We start from the raw sequence: 27,442 nt of genomic DNA on the forward strand, positions 1-27,442 counted from the left end.
CTTAACACCATTTCCCTCAGAGTAGTTGTATGGTATTTGTATGGTATTTCACTTCCATGGTTTGTCCCACCCCTGATCTGGAAGTTGGCTGGGTCGTGTCCCAGGAAATGATAAAAAATGTAACCCCTCATATCCCAAAGATGAACTAAACAACAGGTTTAAGTTAAATATAAATATACTTTAATAATAAAGTTAATAAAATGTTCTCCATTTAAATATCTCTGTTTTCTATCCTCAGACTGAGAGCATCCATATATCTGGACAATGACCCGTACCTTGCCACAGTTGCTCAGAGACTATCTGGATGAGCGCCGTATTCACAGGAACCGTCTGGTAACCAAGGACGGCCACTGTAACATTGAATATGGCAATTTGAGATACAGCAGTCACTTTGCCTACGTGCTGGACTTATGGACCACCATCTTGGAATTCCGTTGGAGTGTTGTCCTCTTCTCCTTCACCTCTGCCTTCCTTCTCAGCTGGTTCATATTTGCACTTCTCTGGTTTTGGATCGCTCACAATAATGGAGACTTATCATGGCAAAACCCTTCACCTGATCACAATGCTTGTGTAATGAATGTCTACGACTTGACCACCGCCTTCCTCTACTCTTTCACGACACAGATGACCATTGGGTACAGTGTACGAGTCATCAACCCAATCTGTCCTGGTGCCATCGTCCTCCTTGTTATCCAGACTCTCATTGGAACAGTTGTTAAAGGCTTCTGGTGTGGAGTGGTCATCTCCAAAATGTCCCTGCCTAAGAAAAGGGCGAAGACCATCAACTTCAGTAAGAAAGCGGTCATCTGCCCAAAGGATGGTGCCCTGTGTTTGCAGATACGATTGGCTAATCTTCGTAAAACTCTAATGGTCGGGAACCAAATCTACGGAAAGCTCCTCAGGACGACTGTCACCCCCGAAGGTGAAACTGTGATCATGGACCAGATCAATATTGATTTCATGGTGGATGCTGGGAAGGACAACTTGTTCTTTGTGTGCCCTTTGACCCTGTATCATGTCATTGACAAGACAAGCCCATTCCTCGAGATGGCGACAGACAATCTGCAACACCAGGAATTTGAGTTAGTGGTATTTCTGGCTGGGACAGATGAGGCCACCAACTTCTCCTGCCATGTCCGGACCTCATATATCCCTCGAGAGATCATGTGGGGCTACGAGTTCTTCCCCATCATTTCCCGCAGCAAAGAGGGAACCTACTGTGTGGACTTTTCTGAGTTTGACAGAGTGGTACCCGTACCAACTCCACACTGTGCCATCTGCTTCCACAATGAGAAAGCCCACCACTTTGACTCCAGCGATGGGACTGACAACCCAGTGTTTGAGGAAAGTGAGTTCCCTCATCAGGATGAATTCAGTCATGAGGGAGGTCAGACGTCTGTCAATTTTCGAACAGTTCGCAAAAGATCCTAAATCTTAATCAACAAATTTCTCATAACATTTGGTCCCACTATAGACTAAGTGTCTATAATAGTGATATAATAGCATCACACCTTAACAACACATGTGATAACAAGGCAAGTACTAGTCATCTAATCATAGTTATAGATTACAGATTACACCTAATCATAGTTATAGATTACAGATTACACCTAATTATAGTTATAGATTACAGATTACACCAGTCATAGTTATAGATTACAGATTACACCTAATTATAGTTATAGATTACAGATTACACCAGTCATAGTTATAGATTACAGATTACACCTAATTATAGTTATAGATTACAGATTACACCAGTCATAGTTATAGATTACAGATTACATCTAATTATAGTTATAGATTACAGATTACACCTAATTATAGTTATAGATTACATATTCCCTGGGTAATTACACAAGTTTGTATTGCTTAAATAGTGTAATTACTCTCATGCTTATAATTACACTCTTCCAGCTATAGTCAGAAAACTGCACGTCATATAAATGTAATTACATATATAATTTCATAAGAGAGAATCTGCTGCTACAACTCTCAAAATACACTTATTAATTACATGAGTGACAAAGTAAAGTTGATACACAGGTATTTACACAAGCTGTGCTGCTGTAAGCCATCTGTAACAGTGACTTGGTGCTTTAGGTGGATTGTTAATGTGTAATTCTGCAGTAATTAGAGAGGTTGAGGTTAAGGGCCAGGATAAAGGTTAGGATTAGGTTTTTGGTTGAGATTAGAGACACCTAAAATAAAGTGGGACCAAATATTTCATTGAAAGCAGAAGGACATTTCTTTTATCAGCCCATATTTCTGTGCATGTGCCTTTAGTCCATAACTTCATTTACATATCTTCAACATTTTGGCTAGGAAGGCTAGGAACTTTAAGCCAACGTATCATGTGCACCTTTTGCCTTTTACTTGTTAAAACTTCATAGAGGAAATCACTAGTGAAATACCAGGGTTTGCTCAATGGTTAAATATAGATGATTTAGGAGATCATGTATTTCGATCATGTGTGATGAATTACATTGATATGCAAATAAAGATTATTTTGGTATAACCTGTTGTTATTTCATCATTATAAGGGATATGAACCTATAACTGTCCTTTAAAATCACACTACCATAATAAACACTTATAGTAAGTTTATAAATCTTTTGGTACAGTTGTCAACATCAGCACAATATAACTACATGATGAATGAGGTACAGGGTAAATAATAAAATATGCAATGAAAGGCCACAATATTGCTGGAAAGATTGTTGAGTTATTTGACTTAAACAATATGGAACCTTTATCTTTTTAGATGAAATAACACTCATAAAACTCTCAGTAACATCTCAACAACATCTTAGTGATGCAGCAGCATCTGAGCATTCTGTAGATCATCTGGAGACTTCTACTGAATTCAACTGTTCTCCAGCTGGAGAGTCCACGTTCAGATCTGTAGACGCTCACCTGAGAAATCACTGATCATCTAATAGCTCTAATACTGACCATCTCAACATCCTCAACCAGTTGCTGCAGCCTGGAACTGGAGTTCACCAGATTACGCTGAGATTAAGGTGTGAAGGTGAGGGTTAGAGTTAGGTTTTTGGTTGAGGTTAAAGTTAGAATTAGAGCCAGGATAAGGATTAGGATTAGGTTTTGGGTTGAGATTAAGCTTAGAATTAGAGACAGGTTAAGGGTTAGGATTAGGTTTTGGGTTGAGATTAAGGTTAGAATTAGAGACAGGTCAAGGGTTAGGATTAGGTTTTGGGTTGAGATTAAGGTTAGAATTAGAGACAGGTCAAGGGTTAGGATTAGGCTTTGGTTTGAAGTTTAGGCTAGGATTAGGGCCAAGATAAGGGTTAGAATTAGGTTTTAGGTTGAGATTAAGATTAGTATTATGGGTAGGATAGGGGTAATGATTTGGTTTTGAGTTGAAGTTAAAGTTTGGATTAGGGCCAGGATAAGAATTAGGTTTTGGGTTGAGATTAGGGTTAGGATTAGGGCCAGGATAAGGGTTAGGATTAGGTTTTGGGCAGAGATTGAGGTTACGATATATAATACATAATAAACAGCTATAATTAAACAGGGCTATAAAATGTAAAAGCTATGTTTAACATGCTTTATGAACACATCATAAAGGATTTTAATTGTGTTAAATTTTTTTTACTCATATGATATTAAACAAAGGTAAAATAAAGCAATATAGTAAAACTTAATATTAAAAATAGATCAAGTGAGGCATCTTACCATAAAGGGGCCTTTATCACGTTATCCTAAATGTAACAACTGATACACAAGTTTATGAGTATGTACTTGGAGGATGTAATGTGTGGTTGTGCCCTCAAAGTTGTCTGATATGACAACATAAAGAAAGAAGAAACAGAATGAAAAAATATATAATTTTATTTGAACATGGACCAAAATCTGAAGACAAAATAACAGACTGAAATCATTCTAGATATCTTAATTCATAAGAAGTAAAACATTTGACCTGCCACAGAGTAAAGACATGTCAAACATGTGAAAAGACTGAAGACATCAGGTTAAAAAAATTGAAAATATACTCCTATTAAGCTACATGCATAGTACCTCTTCGGTCCGCTGCACTGAACTAGTACATTTTGTATCAGTTTACTCTACTCATGGTAAAATACAGGTGCAGTTCTTTGCATTTCATAAGCAAACAGTGTTAAGAATGTATACATTATCCTGCAGTACACAGCACATTCAGCATACACCCCAAAACTGAGTAGGCAGTCTGCTTAGAACATTAGGCTGAACCTAAAATGAATGTAATTTAATTGTGGACTTCTTTCATTTATCCCATCTAATAAAAAATGAGATCTTTATTTCTAAAGTGTATCTAAATGTGCATATGTTTTTTAGTTTAAATAAAACAGAATAAAAATAACCTTATTAAGTAACTGGACAAATGGGAGTTTTGCATATAATTCTTTAACATTTAAAAAAAATAACGCTCCCTTTATTTCTTTAAGAAATTGTCAAAACAGCCATTGAATGCAAGTTATTAATTTTTTTGCAGGAGAGATTGCTGCGGACATATGAGGATGTAAGGTAATACAAATGCATAAGGAAGGGCAAAGTAAAAAAAAAGAAAAGAAACTGAAATATTTAAACATACCCCCCTAACAACTTTGTATGACCTGGAAGACCACCAGACCTTTCTCTATCCGATCTTTGTAAGAGAAGAAAAAAATCTAACTTCACTTTCACTTTAGATCTGTGAGTCTCAATGGATGTAGACTTGGTCAAGAAGACACCAAGAAACACAAAAAAAAGCACATTGTCCTCAGAACAATGGACTGACCTCAAGAGTCCAGACCTCAATGTTGTTGAATGTGTTTGGAATGACCTGGATGGTGAGAAGTAGAAAATCCTCAAAATTTTAGGACTGAACATTGGAAGTGTAGAATAACAGAAACACTGAAAATGAGCCACTTGCAAAGAATAATAGCTGTAATAAAACCTATTGATTTAGTGGGCAGTTTAATACAGGCATACATGTTTGTTTTTCCTGATGCAGAAAGAAATTTGCCATGAATTTAAATAAATGGATGGTGGTCTCTGATTGCACAGTACTGTATGTTCTTTTCAACCAGTCATATAATTATGTAAACAGTGTTTATGTGCATTTTTTTTAGTTTTTTTTGTTTATAACCCAATTATTAAGAAAATACATACTTCTACTTTTTACGTTTATGTCCTATGAGTTTTCCACCATCACATCACTGCCACTGTGCTTCATTTCTTAATTACTTTTGGTTACTTGGTCATCACATTTTGGTAGAACTGGACTGATCCATTTCAATCACCTCAAAGTCCTTGTTGTCAATGCCATCTGCCACAGAGTGTTGATTGTGGCAATTCACATCATGATAGCAATATGCACAGTGAGCTGTTGGTACATGCTCCATTTTGGAGAAGTTGGAGAAGTCCACATGGTATTTGCCATTTTTATTGCGCGAAATGATGGGCAGGAACTTGTATCCCCACATGATCTCCTGAGGGATGTAGGAAGTCCTGACCTGGCATGAGAAATTGGTGGACTCAGCTGTGCCATCCAGAAACACCACCAGCTCAAAGTCCTGCCGGGGCAGAACGTCCACTGCCATTTGGAAGAAGGGACTGGACTTGTCAATCACGTGATATAAGGTCAAGGGGCACACAAAGAAGAGATTGTCCCTGCCAGCATCCACCATAAAGTCAATGTTAACCTGCTCCATAATGATCGTCTTGCCTTCCGGTGTGATGCTCGTCCTAATCAGCTTGCCGTAGATCTGACTGCCAAGCAGCAAGCTTTTGCGAAGATTAGCTACGCGTATCTGCAAACACAGCGCATCCTGCTTAGCGGAGATGACTGCCATCTTGCTGAAAGTGACAGCCTTGGCTCTTTTCTTGGGCAAGGCAATCCTGTTAACTAGAACCCCACACCAGAAGCAAGCAAAAACTGCACCAACTAGAACTTGGGCCATGATGACAACGATGGCACTAGGACAGGTTGGTGTAATTACTCGGTAGCCAAAGCCAATGGTCAGCTCTGTCTCTACAGAGTAGAGATATGCAGTGGTTAAGTCATTCATATTAAGGACACATGCACTGTGGTTTTCGGGTGGGTTCTGCCACCACAAGTCCCCATTATCACGGGCAACCCAGTACCAGATAAGCGTGAAGATGAACCAGCTGAAAATGAAGGAAGCCACATAAAAGAACATGAAGGAATACCAGCTGATCTCCACAAAAGTGGACCAGGTGTCTTGCATGTAGGCGAAGATGTTCTTGTATCTCATGTTGCCATATTCAATGTTGCAGTGGCCATTTTTGGTCACCAGACGGCTTCGTCGAATTCGGCGCTCAGCCAGGTAGTCTCTGAGCCACTGTCTTATAGTCTGTGCCATTGTCAAGACACTTGAACGCTCAGTCTGGGGAGAGAATATATTTATTAGACCCTGTTCAAAGTATAAGATTCTTGAGGAACCTTTGGAGGTACTTCAGTTTGAAACTGGAGGAACATTTTAAGGTGCTTTGAGGACCTTCAAGGAACTGTCTTCTAAAAACAGGTTCATCAAAGCACCTTAAGAGGTTCTTCCACCGTTTCAAATTGATGGATCTCCAAATGTTCCTCCAGGGTTCCTAAACTATTCACAGTGTATACTATGCATAGACAATTTTGGTTGTTTTGGTTCTGTATTCCAGAACAATGGATTTGAAAGAACGACTGAGCAGAATTTTAGAGCTAGTATGTGGTAATCTGTATTAAATCCACACCCCGAATTTAGAAGTACAGTCAAATTGTCATGTTTAGTAATTCTTCAAAAATTCTTTGCAGTTAATGACTGCCTAAATTCTACAACTGGCTATTTTCCTGGGTTTTGCTCTACCAGTCCTGTGTTATAGCTTTAAATATACCAAACTAAGGGCATGGACACTAACACACTGGAGAGTGAGGAACAACCTTCTGCAGGGTAAAATATAATATGGATATTTAATGTAGTTTATCAGATTAAGACATTGATTGAATGAAGTTCATGTTGACAGTTTCATGTTGATTAAACATCTATTCAGGGACTGGTTGCAAAAAAAATGGGTGTACATCAAGAGACGGTTCTTTACCTTTAAAAAGGTTCTTCACTCTCAGACTCATCTCCATTACTAACACGGTTCTTTATGGGACTGAAAGTGGTTCTTTTTTTATTTCACTTAAAGAATCATTTGAAGCACCTTTATTTTTAAGAGTTTAGCCATCAACTTTGTCTTCAGCAAGTGAAATCCATACGCAACAGCGTTTGGATCAGGTGACTTGTTGTCTGAAGAGTTCTGTACTGTCTGTCTCTGAAATACTCTCTAGCTGAAGGAGCAGAAACAACTAGTTTTGGTATTGGTTTGGATATCAGTTGTTAAGTGTTCAGCCACTGACAGTCATAAATATCAATGCTACCAATGTTTCACAGTATTTTGAATCTTGAGCAGTTTGCCTCTTTTAGCTTAAGTGCACAGTTCAATTTACTAGAGTAAAGAATAAAATATGCTTCTGCTGTTTTGGTTCTCACATCTTTTGGAATCAGCTAAATCATCTGTCTGATACAGTGGTGTAAATAAGGAATTTGAATATGTTCTAAAATACCATTTTATCTCCAAGTGTAAAATTCCTAGAAGCACATTTTACACCTGTGTATTCTATGTATAATCTACTCAGTGCCATGTAGACCTTACAGAAAATAACCTAAAAGAATACATCAAATGTAAGGAAATAAACAAGACAAGAATCAACAGAATCAACAAAGAATTTAAGTTTTTTAAGAGAAATTGACAAACTGATCATCCGATGCGAACCTACCTGTCGTAGAACTTTCTACGTGGACATTCAGGATCTTGGATCTTAGCAAATAGGCTGAAAAAAAGCTGATCTCTGTATCTCGCTCTGTCCCACAGTCTTACGCTTACGCTCTTCCTTTTTCTAAAAGTTGTCTAAAAGCCAAGCTTTTGTATGCTGCCTTTTTAAAAGCAAGGCCTGATGTTTACCTATACACAAAGATGTTTGGGATACTTCAACACCTTCTTAGGACAGACCAGGGAGTTTAGGGTTGGGCAAACTGGACACGCTGTGGTGTTAATCATGTGCTCATTCTCAGAAAGCTATACTCTTCATACAATCCATCTAGAAATGCTCAGAGCATCATTTTTTCACTTCAGCTCTCAAAATGAGAACAGCTGCTGGCACGAGAAAACGGCACATTAAGAAGAGATAGAAAAATATGTAAGAATATTAGAAAAGTGAGGTAGTTTTGTAGGCTAACAGCTACCATCTCACACCAAAAGCCCCAGTTTCAGTCATATTATTAGAACTGAACAAAAGAATGGGATCAGTTGGCTATTCAGTATAAGTCAACACATTTCTCTATGAAGAATTGAATATCTCAATCCTCCATTTATTTCACACTTACAATGTGGTTGGATTAAATGTCTAGTCAAAGATGTAAGCTGAGTCAGGTCACGCTTGTATTTGTCTGTGATTTGATACTATTGAATAAGGTCTTTATAGCTCCTAAAATATCTAGTAAAAATGAATGAAACAGATGCCTTACAGCTTTCAAAAGACTACGATCTCTCTTGGTTTAACAAAACAGGTGTCCAAAGATTTTATTTTTAATCTATGCCTGGAAAGAATGAGTTGTGATTTATGTAAAATGTGTTTCTAATTTTTTTATTTATTTACACTTCTAATTAATAATATTTATTAATTGTTAAATAATTAAAACATTGAATGAATTGAAAACATTCAATGAAAGGTTTTTCAGAGAACCAAAACAAAATTATAAAAAAATAATAATAAAAACCTAAAATGTTATCATAATAAAAGTTCAACAAAGAGTTCTTTGAATGAAGCAATGGAGGAACCATCAGTTTTGGAGAACCATTTTTATTACAGAGCTCTGACTGTAAATAACATTTGACTTCTTCATGGTTCTTTTACAGCTTCACTTTAAAAAAAAACTTTTGGGCACCTTCATTTTCAACACAGTAGGTTGGATCTGAACAGGAAGGAACTGCCATATTTGGTAGTGGACAGTTGCTTCTTCCCATTGTCCTCAGCAACTGGTGTCATTATTCATATTCCATTGTTGACAATTCAATTTTCTTGGAAATAAATTAGATGAATTTTGCCATAGACAGTGAACACAATTAATGCTTCTGTGTTTTGGATGCACAAAACAATATAAGAAAATACACAAGCATAAAGATATGAAAACATAGAATCCGGAACCCTTGTGTTGACAAAATATTATCTTTTGACCTGATTCTGCCATGATCTGTCATATCAATGGAAAATGTACATTAAACTAATCAATTTGTTTTATCCAAAGGCGCCTATGCCTGTCTAAGGATGTGAGAAATTCTGGACAAAAATTTAAAAAATGTTTATTTTAACATTTATGGTATTTAATAGGCACTCTTTAACAGAGCGATCTTAAAAAGTGTTGTGTTGTCCAGTCAGGAACATGTCCCTATCTAATGTAAGTAGGCCAAAGTCCAAAGATTCCTTTGTACTAAGATACTAAGATACAGCTCTAGACACAAATATTAATAAATACATGGAAAGATGTACCACAGTATTTCATGCCTAAATATACATCATCAGCCATGACATTAGCAGATCTGTGCAAAAGTATTGCCAATAGAATAGGACTCTTTGGAGCAGATCAACATCATGACCCTATTGGCACCATGCTGCCTAATGCCCGGCGTGGGCTATAGAGGGGTATAAAGCCCCCCGGCATTGAGCTGTGGAGCAGTGGAAGAACTGTGTTCTCTGGAATGATGGATGGTGGTGCTCCATCCAGTACTTTTGGGATGAGTTGAGGCACTGGGGGATGAAGTGAGGTGGTGTTCTGGTTCTGGATCTTTGCACATCGCTCTTTATGTATCTGTACTATATTGTTTTGTTCCATGTTGCACCGGGTTTGTAAGAAGGTTTTTCTTGCACCTCAGCATCAGGACAAAGAACGGTTTTGCTCAAAGGCTTCTCTTTCAGGAGCCTTGAAGGATACTACGTCAGTCCATGCTCAAAGGGTTCTATGCATGGATCCGGTTAAAGAGGTGCTGGTCCCTTTTGGCTCTATTGGGGTACCCAGCAAAGGGAAAAACCTTCCTGAACTTAAAAAGATTGAAGACTAGTCATGCTCATTTTTAGATAAGTTGGAGAAGCCAGGTGGCTTACTTTCGAAGCCCAGCCGAGAGATCCTCAGATCTCTCAGATCCTTACGGGTCTTCAGAGAAATTTGGGAACCCACTTTCTGTAGTTTCTTCTCTTCCTGCCAGCCTACATGCTACTACACCAAAGTCCCTACAGGAAACAAGTTAAGCAATGTGGCATTTTTCCAAATAGCCCTTTCTGCCATCTTTATTATGAAAAGTGTGGGTTAAAACTGTACACATGTGGAGTTCCTTATTTGGCTGTGAATGACAATGAATGTGTGTTTTCATAACTATATACGGTTGTTTGTGATTCATCCTTCATGGAAAGTCAGGAGAGTTTGCCCTCAGAACAACAAGTGCATATTGAGTGAGCATAATTTAGGCCCCTATGTTTTGGATGCACAAAACAATGCAAGAAAAAAAAACGCAAACACCGGAAGACAGGTGTTGACACGATACCGCTGACCTGGCTGATATCATGATTAGCTGTTTCATAGAAAGTGTACTGAACTGAACTATTTATAATAAATATTCAAATGAAATGTCTAAGCCTAAGCTTACAATAAAAAATAATGTATTGTCCTTTTTCAGTTACTTTCTAGATCTTAGAGGAGAAGTTAAACAATGGTTGGAACGTTCAACCCTTGGGATGCTGTCATTTGTTATACCAATCAAATTTACTTTACTAATATCACAACTTGCAGGACTTAATAGTCCCTAAAATAGAACCCTGTGGTACTCCACAAAATCTGATAAACTAAACAGCTAGCAAATAATAACTTGTTTAACTAATAGAACCATTACTTCAGGGTTCAAGGGGCTCAATAATTTGTTGTCTGTCTTTCATTAGGAATGAGGATGTTGTTTGTGATATACACTCAGCAATTTATGTACTTACTATGTATTTATCTTGTTTCTACCTTCTAACTTTATGTATATATGACTTTATATACTCCATACAGTTTCACATGAAATCATAGTTTTATTTGGGTCTGTGGTAGTGGACAGTTGAAAAGTCTTTGTGATGTAAAAAATTAATACAATGGCTATTCATGTAATTCCACAGATTGACTAATATCATAGCATATTATGGGAGTGCTCCACATTGGACCTCATAATCTATTGCCCTGTGTTAGATTGAACTCCAGTGCTGATACAGGTGATAATGTTTTAGGAATATAAGGATTTAAGAGAAGGCAGGCGTGTTGGTGTGTAAACTCAACAGAACGGCAGATGATAAACAAGACCAGGGTTGTGCTATAATATGCATTATTTAAAATAAAGGTGTCAGAACCTTTTTAAGGGTTTTTTGAGGTACTACAATAAAAGTGTTTTTTATAGAACCACATGTCTACGTTGAAAATTATCCAGGAACCTTTATTTTTAAGAGTTGGCCCGTCCTCACTGTGAATTCATGACTTAATCAACTATACAGTCTAGAGTATGCATTATTAATAATGAAATATCATAATTGGTGATGACATGTTCTTATCTCTGCATAGTAGAGTTTGCTTGTGGATCTGAAGTTTTGCATCCTCACTGTTTACATAATTTGTACACAAAACATAAACATCAGATCAGGAAGGTGTGATGTGCCGGCATCAGGATGTTAACGAGATTTTTACGCCCGGATGTGGGTGCACATGTCCATGTCATGTCACCAAGCTTTTAGAAGGTGCTTAGCATTATACCATAAATAAGTCTTTCAGAGTCTATCTCTCTCCCACAAAAAAACTCTCCATTTGTGCCATTTGTCACTTTTTGACATGCACTATGTCCAAATGTTTGTGGACACATACTCTCTGGCATGCTGCTAACTGCACTGTGTAACTGTGGTGAATCAGGCAGGACCATGCTTGTGAGACCTGTATGCCGCTGCATAACCCGAATCACATCTGCGTAAAATATGCTTTGACTTTCAGTGACGTTCTGTAAATTCCACTTCCCGAATGTCAGGGGAGCCCAGGAGCAAGAAATACCAATTCTCGCATGATGTTGCTTTAAGAATGTTCAAGTTTAATTTATTTATTTTATTTATTTTACATCATCTTTTCCATTATTTTTCCAGCCTCATCATTCTCACCTGTTTAAGAGACATGAGCCAATCCTACCCATATGCCCAAACCGGATACACGTACCCATGGTTTTATGTCAAAGGCTGAGGATTTTTTTTTTTTTTTAAGCCAAATCAGACCAAAAATGCCAGCTTGTGATGTCCTGTATATTGTGTACAGTCCCGTAGTCATCTCCAAACATTTTTCTATTAGTAAATAAATAAACCTACACACTGGTTGCAGTTGCTGGTAAAGCCAGAAGGAAATACTGAGGTGGTGCTATCCAGTATTATGCTGATTTGTGCATATCTTCACTGTCCTGTAAAAACCTTGTGTCAATTTTATAATGAATAGACCAATAGAAATGCTCCAAAATGACTTGGAATTAAAATGTTTTGACATTGACTTCCATTGAAGGTAAGACGTTTCTTTATCTCCTGTAAAGTTACAAATTTGGATATATAATTTTTTTTTTTTTTTACTATTGTAAGTAATCTTAGGGCGTGACCCCAGTGCTCTTGTGTAAACAGTAACATGTGACCGTCTGCAGTACTGAAGTGTTTTAACGAAGACAGATAGATCTGCTGGTTAGAGAATTTATTCTGAACTATAAATTCTCTTCATTCAAGTTCATCCAGTTCTCCATGTCTGCAGTTGAGGTCACATCCTATATCATGCTCCTTTGTTTTCGGGTCAGGGGGAGGTTCTTGTCGGGACTGGACAGGTAAAGCCAGCGCTGTAAAAAAGTCACAAGATATTTTTGTGTCATACTCTTTTAAACAGCAGGGGTAATTATAACAATAAGGACGTTAATAACACCATTATGTACACTATATATTAAATGTTTATGGATAGTGCATAATAGTGCATAATACATCTTATTCAGCTACTCTAAGTTGCACCCATTGCTGATACAGATGTGCATATATATATATATATATATATATATATATATATATATATATATATATATATATATAATAGAACTGTCTGGAGAAGATGGTACACAGTGGTATTGGCACCATGCTGCTGCCTAATGTCAGGCGTGGGCTAGAGGGGTATAAAGCCCCCCAGCATTAAGCTGTGGAGCAGTGGAAGAACTGTGTTCTCTGGAATGATGGATGCTGGAGCTCCATCCAGTGGCTGAGTTGGGGATGAGGTGGGTTAGGGTGGTGATCAATTAAAAACTAGTTCACAAAGTACTTGGGAAACTCACCCCAGAAAGGTTTCATTGTACAAAATCCATGGAATTACAATACCTCACCCCTCCTTAAAAAGCCAAGCCCACTCACAAATTCCTTCCAATGCAATTCCATTCCAATGAAAGTGTGATGCAGAGCCAACTGTCTGAATACAGAACGCTCTAAAAGGACATAAGGAGAAAAACCTTCCTGTCTGCCTTTCTCAGATAATTACCCAATCTCCCCTGTAGATGGCACAAATACACTGTTCTCTGTTACCTCCCCAAGCCCAATATTCATTGTTCAAGGGTACTGGAAGTTGCTGGTGCGTCCGTGATTGAAATTGATCTCATTACAGTTTATAAGATTTATTTTCATAATGGTTTTTACAAACCACATCTGGACAGAGAGTTTCACAAATATATCCTTGGCATATCCATCTCAGCATGTCCTGAAAACGATCTTGCCATCTCCTTTGAGAACTCACTGGTCACTCCATCTCCAGAAGCTCGAAGCCTTGGCGTAGTCATGGATGATCAGTTATCGTTCTCAAGCCATGTGGAATAGTAGAGTGGTGACCTTATTGACCAGCTGAGGTTATTCTTGAGTAAACAGTGAAGCTCTTTTGTAAGTCGCTCTGGAGAGTGTCTGCTAAATGCTGTAAATGTAAATGTATTTTATTTGTTGTATTACCTATTGTATCAAACAATTGCAAATTGCCACATGGAGCCGGCGTGCGAGGCCTCATTGCATGGGGCTAAAGTTAAAATTCTCAAAGTTAAAAAATGATCTTCCTTGAATTTTGGAAAATAGAATGATGCACTTCACTAAAAAGCAAAAAACGTCCCTGTATATTTTCATTTTTCTGCAGTTTTGGTTTATAGTGATGCTAGCATTACTGCTACTGAGTGTTGACTGGTTGGCGAGCTTACTGTGGAGTTACGGCCAGTTACTGGTCAGCTAATGCTATGGTAATGTTTAATGTGAGAACTTTTGTGGTGTTTAACATGTACATTATATATATATATATCCCTTGATGTCCTTTCAGGTGAAAGATAGGCCATATTTGAAAGATTGTAAAGTTACAAAGCGGGGTCAGGGCCGAGTGCTGAGCTCAGAGCATAGAAAGCAGAAAACTGACTCAACTGACTCAATAACTGCAGAGCTCTAGACCTGCTGCTGAGGGGCAAAGGGGGACCAGCTCCATATTAATGAATGGGATCTCACAAAAAAGCTCATTTAGGTGTCCCAATACTTTTGTCATATAGTGTACCATAGGTTTATATGCATCTTAATATCTTCCTTGTCTCGTCCGTCTCACCTGTTTGAGGGTCCCTTTCGCTGCCCACATACGGCCCAGTGCCCAGGCAGGCACCAGCAAGATGGAGGAGAGAGACATGAGCCGACCCAGCCCGTATGCCCAGTCTGGGTACACGTAGCCACGGTTGTATGTCAAAGGCTGCAGCTCCACCAGATAATATATAAATGTGACCTCAGAAAGGGGAGAGAGAGTAGCAAAGGAACAGCAGAACAAGAGTTAGACTGAAAAAGCTCTGTGAAGCTAGGTGAAGTAGGCTGGTCTGTTCAGGCTCTAATCCTCAACCATCAGTGCAAAAAAAAAAGACTCACCAGGGAAGCGAGAGGGGTGAGGTATTTCCAGCACAGCCTAAAGATGATGTTTGGGTATGACCCTGTCATGTCTTCAATAATGGCACTCAGTCGGTTTGCCCCTGTGAATGGCAACGTCAGCATGGCGGAAGGATTTAATGGTACAATGGATTTTGCAGGTACTACTTGCTTCTAACTTTGTAATAAATGTAACCCACCAAAGATCCAGCCAATGGTCATGGACTGAAATATAGACAGGAACAGAAGACAGGCTCCACTACAGGCATAGTAGTCATACAGCTGAAACCAGTACATCCCCCCCTGCAGGACACAATACTGTCTTTAAAAGAGAAAGCGGCAATTCTCGGGGGTCAAAGCATTTTTCAGACCAGATACAGGTAATTACGCATAATGAATACAGTTCCAGATTCCTCAGTCACTCTTTACCAGTTTAAATATTCGCCAGGGATCAGAATAGTTGATCAGATTGTATTCAAGCTCTCTCTGACCTCTGTGACCATGATGATCTGAGTTAGGTAGCAGATGATGCAGAAGAGAAGAAGAAAGAACTCTCTGCGTTTGGCCCCACGGAGCACTCGAGGGAACACGTCTGTCACTGAAGTAACGATCCCTTCGATGGCAGTAAACTGGCAACAAACACATCACAGTCAGCCTATTGAGGTTAGGACTAGGTTTAAGTCTAGGTTACTGGGGTATAAGGTACTTATGTTATGTGTAGGAGCAGGATTACTGGTAGGTTACTGAAGTTAGGGTTAGTTTATTAAGGTTTAGTTTAGGAGTAGGTTTCAGTGTGGGTTACTGAGGTTAAGGTAAGGGTTAGGTTTAGGGTTTGGTTTAGGTTACTGGTATTATGGTTAAAGTTTGGTGTAGGTTACTAAGGTTAGATTTAGGAGTAGGTTTAAGTGTAGGTTACTGAGGTTACGTTTAGGGGAAGGTTTAATTGTAGGTTACTGGAGTTAAAGGTTAAGGTTCAGGTTAGGTTTAAATGATCGAGATTCGGGTTAGATTTAGGTGTAGGGGACAGAACTAAGGGGTAACTGAGGTTAAATTGGGGTTAGGTCTAAGTGTAGATTACAGATGTTAAGTTTAGGGTTAGGTTTAGCTGTAGGTTACTGAGGTTAGGGTTGGGTAACTGAGGTTAAATTGGGGTTAGGTCTAAGTGTAGATTACAGATGTTAAGTTTAGGGTTAGGTTTAGCTGTAGGTTACTGAGGTTAGGGTTGGGTAACTGAGGTTAAATTGGGGTTAGGTTTATGTGTAGATTACAGATGTTAGGTTTAGGGTTAGGTTTAGGTGTAGGTTACTGAAGTTAGGGTTGGGTAACTGAGGTTAAGTTGGGGTTAGGTTTTAGTGGAAATTACAGATGTTAAGTTTATGGTTAGGTTTAGGTGTAGATTACAGATGTTAAATTTAGGTTTAGGTTTAAGTGTAGATTACTGATGTTACGTTTAGGGTTAGGTTTAGGTGTAGATTACAGATGTTACGTTTAGGGTTAGGTTTAAGTGTAGATTACAGATGTTATGTTTAGGGTTATGTTTAAGTGTAGATTACAGATGTTAAATTTAGGGTTTGGTTTAGGTGTAGGTTACAGAACTAAGGGTTGGGTAACTGAGGTTAAGTTGGGGTTAGGTCTAAGTGTAGATTACAGATGTTATGTTTAGGGTTAGGTTTAAGTGTAGATTACAGATGTTATGTTTAGGGTTAGGTTTAAGTGTAGATTTGGATGTAGGTTATCGAGGTTGGGATGGGTTTGTGGTGGACCTACATTTATGCGTACATTTGTAAGAGATCTGGGGATCCAACTTTATGTTTTTTAACCATATGGTATTACAGAATCAGAAATATACTCATTATAATCATCAAGAGTGTTATTGAAGTTCATATATATGCATGGATCATAATGTACCAGTTAGTAAGTTGGGTTTAGGTGTAGGTTACTGAGGTTAGGGTTAGGTTTAGGTGTAGGTTACTGATAATAGGTTTAGGGTTAGGTTTAGGTGTAGGTTACTAAGGTTAGGGTTAGGTGTAGGTGTAGGTTATTGATAATAGGTTTAGGGTTAGGTTTAGGTGTAGGTTACTAAGGTTAGGGTTAGGTGTAGGTGTAGGTTACTGAGAAAGGGTTTAGGGTTAGGGTTAGGTTTAGGTGTAGGTTACTGAGAATAGGTTTAGGGTTAGGTTTAGGTGTAGGTTACTGAGGTTAGGGTTAGGGTTAGGTTTAGGTTTAGGTGTAGGTTACTATGAAAAGGTTTAGGGTTAGGTTTAGGTGTACATTACTGAGAATATGTTTAGGGTTAGGTTTAGGTGCAGGTCTAGGTAACTGAGGTTAGGGTTAGGGTTAGGTTACTGAGGTTAGGGTTAGGTTTCAGTGTAGGTCACTGAGAATAGGTTTAGGGTTAGGTTTAGGTTTAGGTGTAGATTACTGAGTTTGGTGTTAGGTGTAGGTCAAAGTTAGATAAATGTGTAAATTGGGTTAGGGTTAAGATTAGTGTGTGTCTGTGTGCGTGTGTGTGTGTGTGTGTGTGTGTGTGTGTGTGTGTGTGTGTGTGTGTGTCTGTGTGTTTGCACCTGTGTGTCCACGCACAAGAGCATGACCATGATAAAGAAGCATATGGCCCACAGCTGAGGTAGAGGTATCATTGCTACTGCCTGTGGGTAAGCTATGAAAGCTAGACCAGGCCCTGAGACAGACAGAACAGAGAGTAACTTCCTGGTATTTTAGCAATATTATGATCGTATCTTTTTTCATTATATTTCTGCCAAACAGTAAATGATACAGTACCTGACTCTGCCACCTCTTCTATAGGTTTGCCATGTTCATGTGCCATGAAGCCCAAAACCGAGAACACAGCAAACCCTGCCACCACACTGGTACAACTGTTCAGCAGACACAGCATGAAGCAATCCCTGAAAGCACAGACATTCACACAGACTTAACGAAGGTGCTTCACTTACAGTTTGACACAGACTAATTACTTAAGCACTGCTCTGTATTACCAAATACTCTGGTAGGACTTACCGGTAGCAGTTGTTGTTGTAGGTGTTGTAGCTGCCCAGCACAGTCAGCATGCCGACACATGTACTGTATGAGAAGAAGACCTGAGCACATGCCTCCATCCACACCTACGTAAGGCCCACAGAAAACATCTAAGAGATGCCAGCCAACACGTTGCATTTTCTCAGTGGCATAGCATTTAGTACAGTTTGGAAGTATTTGCTCTTTTCTAAATATTTAACAAAGCATTATTACAGATTACAGGTGTTGGACAAAATAACAGAAACACCAACTAAAAAAACAACCCTTTCTCTAAACAACCCTTTTTATCTCAATGTCTCAATCTTAATAGAGTTGTACCTTAAGAAATCATGCTTCTTTTATCAGGTTGATGCAAAAGGAACCTAGATTTGTCTGACCAGGCACCTTTTTCCTTACCCTATTCCTCAACATTCCAGTTTTGTGTCCCAGCAATGAAAAAAAACATGGTATGGTCTTTTCTTCAACATCTAGACAGGTTACACTTCAGGGAAGGCCTAAATAGCCAGTCCTCAGTGTCTGCCGCCAACTGTTGTGTGGAGAGGGTCCATTATGTAACTGTTAACCTTTTTGTTGATGGCATTAAATCCTACATCCCCAGCTAACATGTCCATGTGGGACCTGTGCGGATAGCCCAACTGGGAATCAGAACCAGTTTTGTCCTCTAGTTTCAGTTACATATGGATGCCCACCAGGGTCAGCTTTAACTTATTGAGCTTCAGATTAGTATTTTTAGTATTTTAGTCCTGTGCTGGTGTATAATACCAGCGTGAAGACCTTAAGCAGCTTGCAGGGTGTTCTGTATGAGCTCCATGTCTTGGTGTAGGCGATGGAGGCACCGTACCTGCGGGTCCAACAGTCGCTCGGGATCAGGATAGAGGTAGAACACAACTCCCTGCAAGGCTCCAGGCAGAGTCAGCCCTCGAATCAGCAATACCAGTAGCATCACATAGGGAAATGTGGCTGTGAAATACACCACCTGAGAAAGGTTGAGAGAGAATATGCAATGGATCTGGTCTGGGTTATCAGATTTGATTTTGGTCTGACTAGAAAACTAGAAAGGTGGTCAAGGTATGGTCAAGGTAGCTAAAAAGCTCTTTGTTTAGGTGAAAACACACCCTATGCTGGTCAAGCTGGTCGGATTCATCGCATTGTATTCATTTGAGTTGGTTGTTTTATCTGGTTTACGAACATGACCAATCTGGCCATCTAGCTAATTATACTGGTTGCTTAGTTTGGTAAAGCTGGTTGACCAGTTTGGTCAATCTGGTTATAATGGTGGGCCAGCATACTAAGGCTGGTCAACCACCTGCTTATACTGATGAACTATTTTAGTCAGATTGGTCATGCTGCCAGACCAGACCAGCTAAACCAACAAATAAAAACTTACCTGATCAAACATCTTAACCAGCTTGACCAGCTTAACTAGTCCAAACACACTTACCTTCCCAGTGGACTTGACTCCTTTCCAGATGCAAAAATAGCAAATGATCCACACTGCAGTTAGACACAAGAGAACCTCCCAGTGGACCTTGCCCATCTCCTCAATACCATTAGAGATAGACAGGACTCTATGCCTGATAAGAAAGAGACGAAATGTAGAATTAATGAGAATAAATGTGTAGATCATCTTCAATTAGAACTTCAAATGTAATACAGTTACTTGTATAAGATTGTATGTAAAGGGTTTCACATGCAATGCTGCTTCATGGCAGATTTACACACTGACCAGCCATTGCATGAGGCGCAGCTACAGTACCATATACAGTTAGTTCATGTGGTAAATATGCTATTATTGTTTGTAATATAGGCATTGCAATGCAACATAGGGGTTGCAAAGGGCTGCATGACCCCCCTCCCCCAAACTCATTCCAAAAGTACTGGATGGAGCTCCATCACCATCATTCCAGTGATGATTCCATCTTCCACTGCTCCACAGCTCAATGCTGGGGGGCTTTATACCCCTCTAGCCTTGAGCTGCATTTTTCATTAAGGATGTGTGAGAACTTACAGATTAGTAGATATTCACAACCAGGCTACTTACTCCCAGAATTCAGTGGCAGCAGATGTTGAGTTGGATAGTTGCGTCCCGTTGAGAGTCAGGTTCTTTCCAACAACGTTACAGTCCTCTGAAGAAGAGCAGAAGCAGATGTGGCAGGATAATGCTTTATAATTATTATTGGGGCTGAAATCAGTTATCATTAAAGCACTATCATGATTATATTTTTAATTGTCATTAACAGTACTAATAATTCATGTAGTTATTTCGTCATTTGTTAGTGCTATTGATTTGTTTATTTGATTACATTTACATTTACAGCATTTAGCAGACGCTCTTCTCCAGAGCGACTTACAAAAGAGCTTCACTGTTTACTGAAGAAGAACCTCAGCTAGTTTAAATAGACTAAAATTCAGATCCTCTAATCTTAGACTCTACTAAACACAAGTCAATATGGAGACCATAGTACTCTTCTCTTCGTCTGAGTACTCTCAGAAGAGGAGGGTCTTCAGTCTGGGTTTGAAGACAGCGAGCGTTAGACTCTGTTCGGACACCCAGGGAAAGTTCGTTCCACCACTTTGGTGCAGGACAGTAAAAAGTCTGGACGCTCGTCTTCCGTGGATCTTAAAGGATGGCGGGTCGAACCGAGCCGTACTTGAAGCTCTAAGGGCTCTCGGTGCAGATCGGCTTTTGATCATTGCCATCATTGCCATTGGCAGTGATTAACATTGGGCTTCTATAAAAGGGTCTTGGTTGATGCCACAGTGTCTATCCTGGGTTCCCCTCTCCTCTTCCAGGTCGCCGCTCTGAGAAAGTTGCCCAGAGAAAGGTCATTGGCCCATATTCTGAACTGGTGGCACTTTTTATCTGCTTGCATCCGTGGGTGCAGTCAATATTGTGTTGGCTGTACTATTTGCTGTATAAGGGCAACAGTGTCCTGTATTGGTGAATAAGTTTACGTTTTTTATATTTGATTAGATAAGCTGACATACCCGCTAAGCCCCTTCCCTACAGCTATTTTTATTATCACTTTTATTTTGTTTTGCTTCATTGAGTGGGATAACTTGCTGCCGAGAAATTACTGTAGGTTAATCAATTAAGTCATACTGCATTCCTTTTAAGCATTTTTGTTCTTAATAACAAACTATTTGATTCTAATATTACAAAGCATTTTATTGTTTTAATATTCTTTTTTTTTTCTTTTACAGCCTTGTTGTTGTCAGCCCCTCGGTATTGCGCCCTCCCCCGGGACAATTCCGAGCCGTCGCCCTCCATAGGCCCAAATAAGGACTTCCTCCTCGTTTGTGTTCATGTTTGCTTCATTGTGTCAACTGATGTTGATTGGGTTCATGAGTTACACCTGGGATTGGGGGGTTTTTAAGAAGCCTCAACACCGCCATTCGGTGCCGAGAATTGTATCGTTTGGAACCTTGAGGTCGCCCGAGAGGTTCCCCGTAGGACTAGCAGTGTGTTAAGATCAGCTTCAGCTTCAGCTCGGCTTCCATGTTCAGAAGCAGGTCACCCTGCCAATCAAGTCATCAGCGAGGTTCGGTCGCTCACGGCCAGGATTTGCTGGCAACCCATGTCTTAGCTAGGCGACCCATGCTCACGGCAGCACGCTGCGGTTCCAGGTTTGGTCGGCCTAGCCGTTCTTGCTCGGTAGCTGGTCCCCCAGCTCAACCCCCAGTCCCAGGTTTGTTTGGTTCGCCCTCTTGTTTGCCACGTTCAGGTTTTTGTTTCCTCACTTGCCCCCTTTTGTTTATCCCCTTGCGTTAATAAATTTGCCTGCTTTGACTCCATCTCTGCAAGGGTTTGTCTCTCTGTGTCTGGCCTAGCACGCCATGACAGTTGTGGTGTATGTTTCTCTTTTTTTTCTTTTTTTTTTTTATACTTATTTGGTTAAATAAAATAGTTTTATGGGAATTCTTGTTTTGCTGTCCTTCTTTTCTGCAATTTCCAGAGTGCTGTAGTTGGCTACAGTATTTAATAGTATTTACATGAGTCTGAATTGGATTCTTTGCTCACCTCGCCACACAAACATAACCATTGACACTGTTCTGACTGTTCTGATGAATCATCCAGGTGAAGAAGTAAAAATTACTAAAGTAATTTCATGATGATGAAACACAATTACTTACAATTATAGTATAATTAGAAAATTTAAAAAAAACATAGTCTGTGATAGTTTCTAAACTATCCATCTATTTATATAGATTTAGTCATGTGAAAAAGTTAGGACACCCTATGAAAACCTTTGTCGTTTTACCTATATTTAAATAAATGGAAATTTGACCCTCATTTAAACAAAATGAGATAAAGGGCAATATAAGAAAACACATAAAACTGAAATGTCTTTTAAAGATCACTGCAAAATATCATTAATAGAAATGCAATGTTCTTGTGAGGAACACGTTAGGACACTCTATGTCTCATATTGCGAGTTTGGCTTTTTTCCATTCGTCCAGTAGCCGGTATGTAACCACACTAAGCTGTAAGGCCCGGTTTCATACCCGTGTTCCAGGCGTTATTACAGCTGGCCCAAGGCAACTGGGAGCTGAAAGAGAAGGTCAGGTAGAACAGCGCCCAGGCCAGGATCATCATGTAACACATGCCGTAGAGTTGAATCAACTGACCCGCATAGCCGATACCTGAGAGAGGACACATCACAGTACAAATGTAAGGACAGATAAGTGTGTGTATATAACCGACCTGCCACTTCATTAAAACCACCTCCACATTTCTACACTCGCTCTCCATTATAGCAGCACTGTCCAGTTCTATAATTCCAAACTGTATCCATCTGTTTCTCTTCTTATTCTGTTAGTTAGCCTCCTCTCCTGTTCTTCACTGGTCACGACCCTGCAGTACTGACCACCACAGAGCTGACTGTAGTATTTTTGGGTGGCGGGTCATTCTCAGCACTGCAGTGACACTGACTGACATGGTGTTGGTGGCGAGTGTGTTAGTAGTGTCAGTGTTGAGCAGGTGGTACGAGTGGATCAGACACAGCAGTGCTGCTGGAGTGTTTAAACACTGTCTGGCTGTCCACTCACTGTCCATTAATTTAGACACTCCTACTTAGTTAGTTAACCCTGTAGATGTGAAGTCAGAGCGAGAAACTCATTCTCTTGTCATTCTTCAGTGCCCAGAGGACGCTGCCCTCAGGACGCTGCCCACAGAATGCCGCCCACAGGACGCTGCCCTCAGGATGATGCCCATAGAACACTGCCCATAGGTCGCTGCCCACAGGATGCTGCTGCCCACAGGACGCTGCTGCCCATAGGATGTCACCCACAGGATGTCCCCCACAGGATGCTGCCCACAGGACGCCACCCTCAGTCCAGCAGTGACACTGAGGTGTTTAAGCACTCCAGCAGCACTGCTGTGTCTGATCCACTCATACCACCAGCTGCTCAACACACACTACTAACACACTCGCCACCAACACCACCATGTCAGTCAGTATCCCTGCAGTGCTGAGAATGACCCACCACCCAAAAATACTACAGTCTGCTCTGTGGTGGTCTGTCCTATGGGGTCCTGAGCATTGAAAAACAGGGTAAAAGGAGGCTAACTAACAAAGTCAGCAGAAAAGCAGATGAATATAGTCTGGAATTACTGAACTGGACAGTGCTCTTATATGGTCAGTGGAGAGGATAGAATGGGCAGTTGGTGCAGAAACAAGGTGGTGGTTTTAATGAAGTGGCCAGTCTGTATTATCACCAATCACACAAAAACTAAATCTCTCCATTACTGTTATTTTTCACTTTTTGGCCTAATTACATTCTGCCAGTCCTTACAAACTCACATTGTGTCCAAATTTCATGATGAATGGACCAGTAGAATTTCTCCAAAACTATTGATATAATAACTACTTTTACATCGATTTCCTTTGAAAATTAAGATTTTTTTTTTGCTCTCCTTCTGGATTTTCTCTTTTGTTCTTACAAAAACTGAAATCCTCATTGATGCTTTGACGCCTCTTGTCATGTTTTGACCTTCATGCCCTATCTGTAAGCTAAACCGTTTCTGTGTTATGAAACCAAATGTGAAATGAGGGCTAACGGTCCTAAGAAATAGCATAACTTTGCATGAACATGAGAGTAGACACTTATACTTGCATGCAAACTCTGACAGCTTTCATTTGCAAAATGCAGGGCTGGCCCTCAGTACTGTCACTTATTTTAAAAATGTTTATAGTTGGGCTGGATTCCCTGCTGTAACACATATGATTTAAAGTGTTTATTAATTTTTCTACTAAATATGAATGCAGTGGCAAAACAGCACTCACCCAGACACTCACCACTGTTCTTATGTGAAAGGTCTCTTTAGGATAGGAAGGTAAATGGTGTTGAGTATAGCCAAAGGGGTTATGTGACTTGTGAGGGCTTCCTCTGTTTAACAATGTTCTCATCTTACTCATGTAAACATGGGTATATAGTACATAGAACAACGTCTCAGCATGCACTGACCCTTGTAATTCCTTCAGCCCTCTTGGTATAACAACATGAATTGTTTATTATTACCACTTGGTTATTATTTCTTAATGCAAAATGTCAGCATAGGATTATATGCTTATATCTTAAATATTTGGACAGTACCAATGCTCAGATGTACAACTTGAGTAGATTGGTATATTTGCAAATCCTTTAATCCTTTAAAAATAGCTTCATTATTTACATATACATTAATACTTTAATTAAAATCAATATGATTTTCAACGTATATTCATTGTTCATTAATTGTTATATTCAAATTTCATTGTTAAATTGCTCTTTACCCTCCAAAACCGTTACTTAATTTTCTCACTTTAAATTTGACAGATACACAGCTGAAAAATGATTGCATATCTTGATGCATTTCTGCAAGTATTTGGCCACTTATTTTCCCTATTTATAGTATCAGGTATAATATTACCATATACGTAACATATCATATCACATGTCATTGCCACAAAAGCCTCTTTTATATGCACCTTACATTTATAAGTAGTTTTTGGATTAATATCTATAATGTTTATGCTAATGAAGACTTCTTCTGAAAATGTATTTTAATTAGTTTTGCATAATTATATATTAGCATTCCATTTTAGTTTTAGTATTATTATATTTTATATTAGTATTTAAAACTATTTTTATAACACTTTATAAGACTTTGGCAGGTAAATCTGCACTCTAATTCACTATTCCCCACATATTTCTGTATTTATGTATGTATGCTCTTCAATACACATTTCCTTACTGATTATCTTACACTGGACATGCTCCTTTGATGTTGTTGGTAAACTTTATTTACTATTTTATTTATTGTTTGTCAAATTTGACAAGTCTGCAAATTTTCTTTGCCTGGGAAGAATGGGCCAATATCCCCAAACAAGAATTGTAAGACTGCAGACTACAAAAGGGGTTACAAGCCATAGCGCTGGCCAAATATGTTAATATCACAATAACAATAAAAAAAAATCTGCAATATCTGCAGTATGTCCAAAATGGCACCTTTACTGGAATAGGAAAACCTTCTTAACTTTGGAGTATTTCTATTAGTCCATTCATTATGAAATTGTCATGACAACAATATATATATATATACACACTTATCTCACCTTATCTAAACTTAAATAAACATTCATTCAGTTCATGCCAGTGTTTACACTGGGTCACGGGCAATGAAATACCCTGAATTCCATCCTCACTCACTTCCCATTGGCTGTTTGCTTATTGGAGCACTGTCAGTGATTGGTAGAGAGGAGAAAAGCTGGCATGCCACCTTGACTTTTTAGTCTTCAGTTTTAGCTGAATGTTGTGCCCTGACGACGCTCGGATGTCTTTCTTTCGAAAGTGACTCGCTTGGAAGGTTGGTAGCCAGTCCAAGGTTAAAAAGGTGATAAAACCATCCATCCTAAACCAGCCATCATGAAGCTTTGAGCCTCCATGAATCTGATCCCTTATTCCCTAATCATGTTTCATGAGGATATGAAGAACTGGCTGCCGCTTGAAACCACTCACCGTTCACAAACACCCCCCAGGCTCACCGTTTACACCAGGTATTTTTAGACAGTTACAGAGTAGGTAGGTTTTGTTGCCAGCACAGGACCAGACCCTGGTATCAATATTGATTACTACAACATATCATTTTCATATCTCTCAAAATGTGCCGTTTCTTAGACACAGTAACAGACTGCTGAATGTTGAGTTTGGCTTGTGATGTTCACATTTAGAGTATTAAAATAAACTCAACACAGCATTTTGGAGCAATGCCAGGCAGGTTAACAGGTTCATCCAACATGTATGTTGAGAATTTTATCATAATATTTATGAGAAAATAAATCATTTTGAGGAAAAAGAATCTGGAATGAAGCGTAAACCTCTAAAGTAATGTTCTGAATAATTTTGCCCATGCTTAAATGAATTGCATCTCTTTAACCCTAAAGAAAAAAAGACCAATGACCGGAAATGAAAAAACCACCAATATTTTAAAATAATAATACATAATAATTTTCAGTGATGTTTCTAACAGAGAATGTATGTATTTAAGTTATGCAATAAAACGTTTTGGTGTTTTTGGCCAAGATTTGCCAATTTTAGGCCAATTAAACAGGCATACATTTGAAAACTGCAACAAAATATTATGATGAATATGTAGCCACCTAGGCTATGAATGACTAGGCTACATTATTGTGAATAGGCCACATGCATTTGAATCAGTTTAATTAATAAACACTATTTAGGGTCTTTTGACCATAGACAGTGTAGTTAAGCTCCCATTCAGTCTGCATATCCCCCACTGTCTCTTACCTTCTGCCAAAGGGCAGATGCGACGCCAGCATGTGATGCCCCCCTCTTGTGTGTACTGCCCCATAGCCGTCTCCAGAAGAAACAGGGGTATTCCACATGTCACCACAAACACCACATAGGGCACCAGGAACACCCCTAAGAACACCCAATACAACCATTAACATCATTAACGTGTCCAAAGAAATCCCCCAAAAGGAAGAAATCAGGAATTGTAAATAAACACAAACTGCATGTATGCTCTTACCCCCGCCGTTCTTGTAGCAGAGGTAGGGGAACCTCCACACATTGCCCATGCCAACCACATTCCCAGCCACGGCCAGAAGGAACTCGGTTTTACTGGCCCAGTGTCCCCTATCCTCTATTTTTCGCTCCATCTCTTCATGCAGTGCTTCTTCTACACAACCTCATGTTCTTCTGCTCTGCCTGATCATTTCTGATCCAGCAGCAGACTTCTCTTACTCCTCCCTCCGTCCGCAGATTTGACTGACAGCCTCTCTGAACCAGTCATCTACATGAATTGTGTGCCAGTCATGATTTCTCTTTCACTTTTAATGTGTCTACTATCCAAACTAGTGTTGCTAATACTTTCTG

The 27,442-nt window shown here is 39.3% G+C and overlaps 3 protein-coding genes across 3 annotated transcripts; 1 reads left to right on the plus strand and 2 right to left on the minus strand.

Annotated features, from left to right (window-relative positions):
- The first annotated feature begins 264 nt into the window (after window positions 1–264).
- LOC140575202 (ATP-sensitive inward rectifier potassium channel 1-like) lies at window positions 265–1,431 on the plus strand. Its single transcript, XM_072695415.1, has one exon. It carries the CDS (start codon window positions 265–267, stop codon window positions 1,429–1,431), a length of 1,167 nt encoding a protein of 388 aa, XP_072551516.1.
- A 3,812-nt stretch (window positions 1,432–5,243) lies between these two features.
- Window positions 5,244–6,365, minus strand: LOC140575199 (ATP-sensitive inward rectifier potassium channel 1-like). The gene has a single exon (XM_072695412.1). The coding sequence runs from the start codon at window positions 6,363–6,365 to the stop codon at window positions 5,244–5,246; it is 1,122 nt and encodes a 373-aa protein (XP_072551513.1).
- Window positions 6,366–12,863: 6,498 nt separating this feature from the next.
- On the minus strand, window positions 12,864–27,225 carry LOC140574663 (sodium- and chloride-dependent GABA transporter 3-like). Its single transcript, XM_072694544.1, has 14 exons — window positions 27,096–27,225; window positions 26,852–26,986; window positions 22,568–22,705; window positions 20,103–20,187; window positions 19,503–19,635; window positions 18,903–19,037; window positions 18,044–18,147; window positions 17,807–17,931; window positions 17,593–17,705; window positions 15,517–15,654; window positions 15,226–15,328; window positions 15,029–15,129; window positions 14,721–14,891; window positions 12,864–12,954 (listed from the first exon to the last, which is right to left on the minus strand). Exons 1-14 carry the CDS (start codon window positions 27,223–27,225, stop codon window positions 12,886–12,888), a joined length of 1,680 nt encoding a protein of 559 aa, XP_072550645.1. The 3' UTR covers window positions 12,864–12,885.
- Window positions 27,226–27,442: the final 217 nt, after the last annotated feature.

The sequence above is a fragment of the Salminus brasiliensis genome, chromosome 13 (assembly GCF_030463535.1).
Source record: "Salminus brasiliensis chromosome 13, fSalBra1.hap2, whole genome shotgun sequence".
NCBI classification, from domain to species: domain Eukaryota; kingdom Metazoa; phylum Chordata; class Actinopteri; order Characiformes; family Bryconidae; genus Salminus; species Salminus brasiliensis.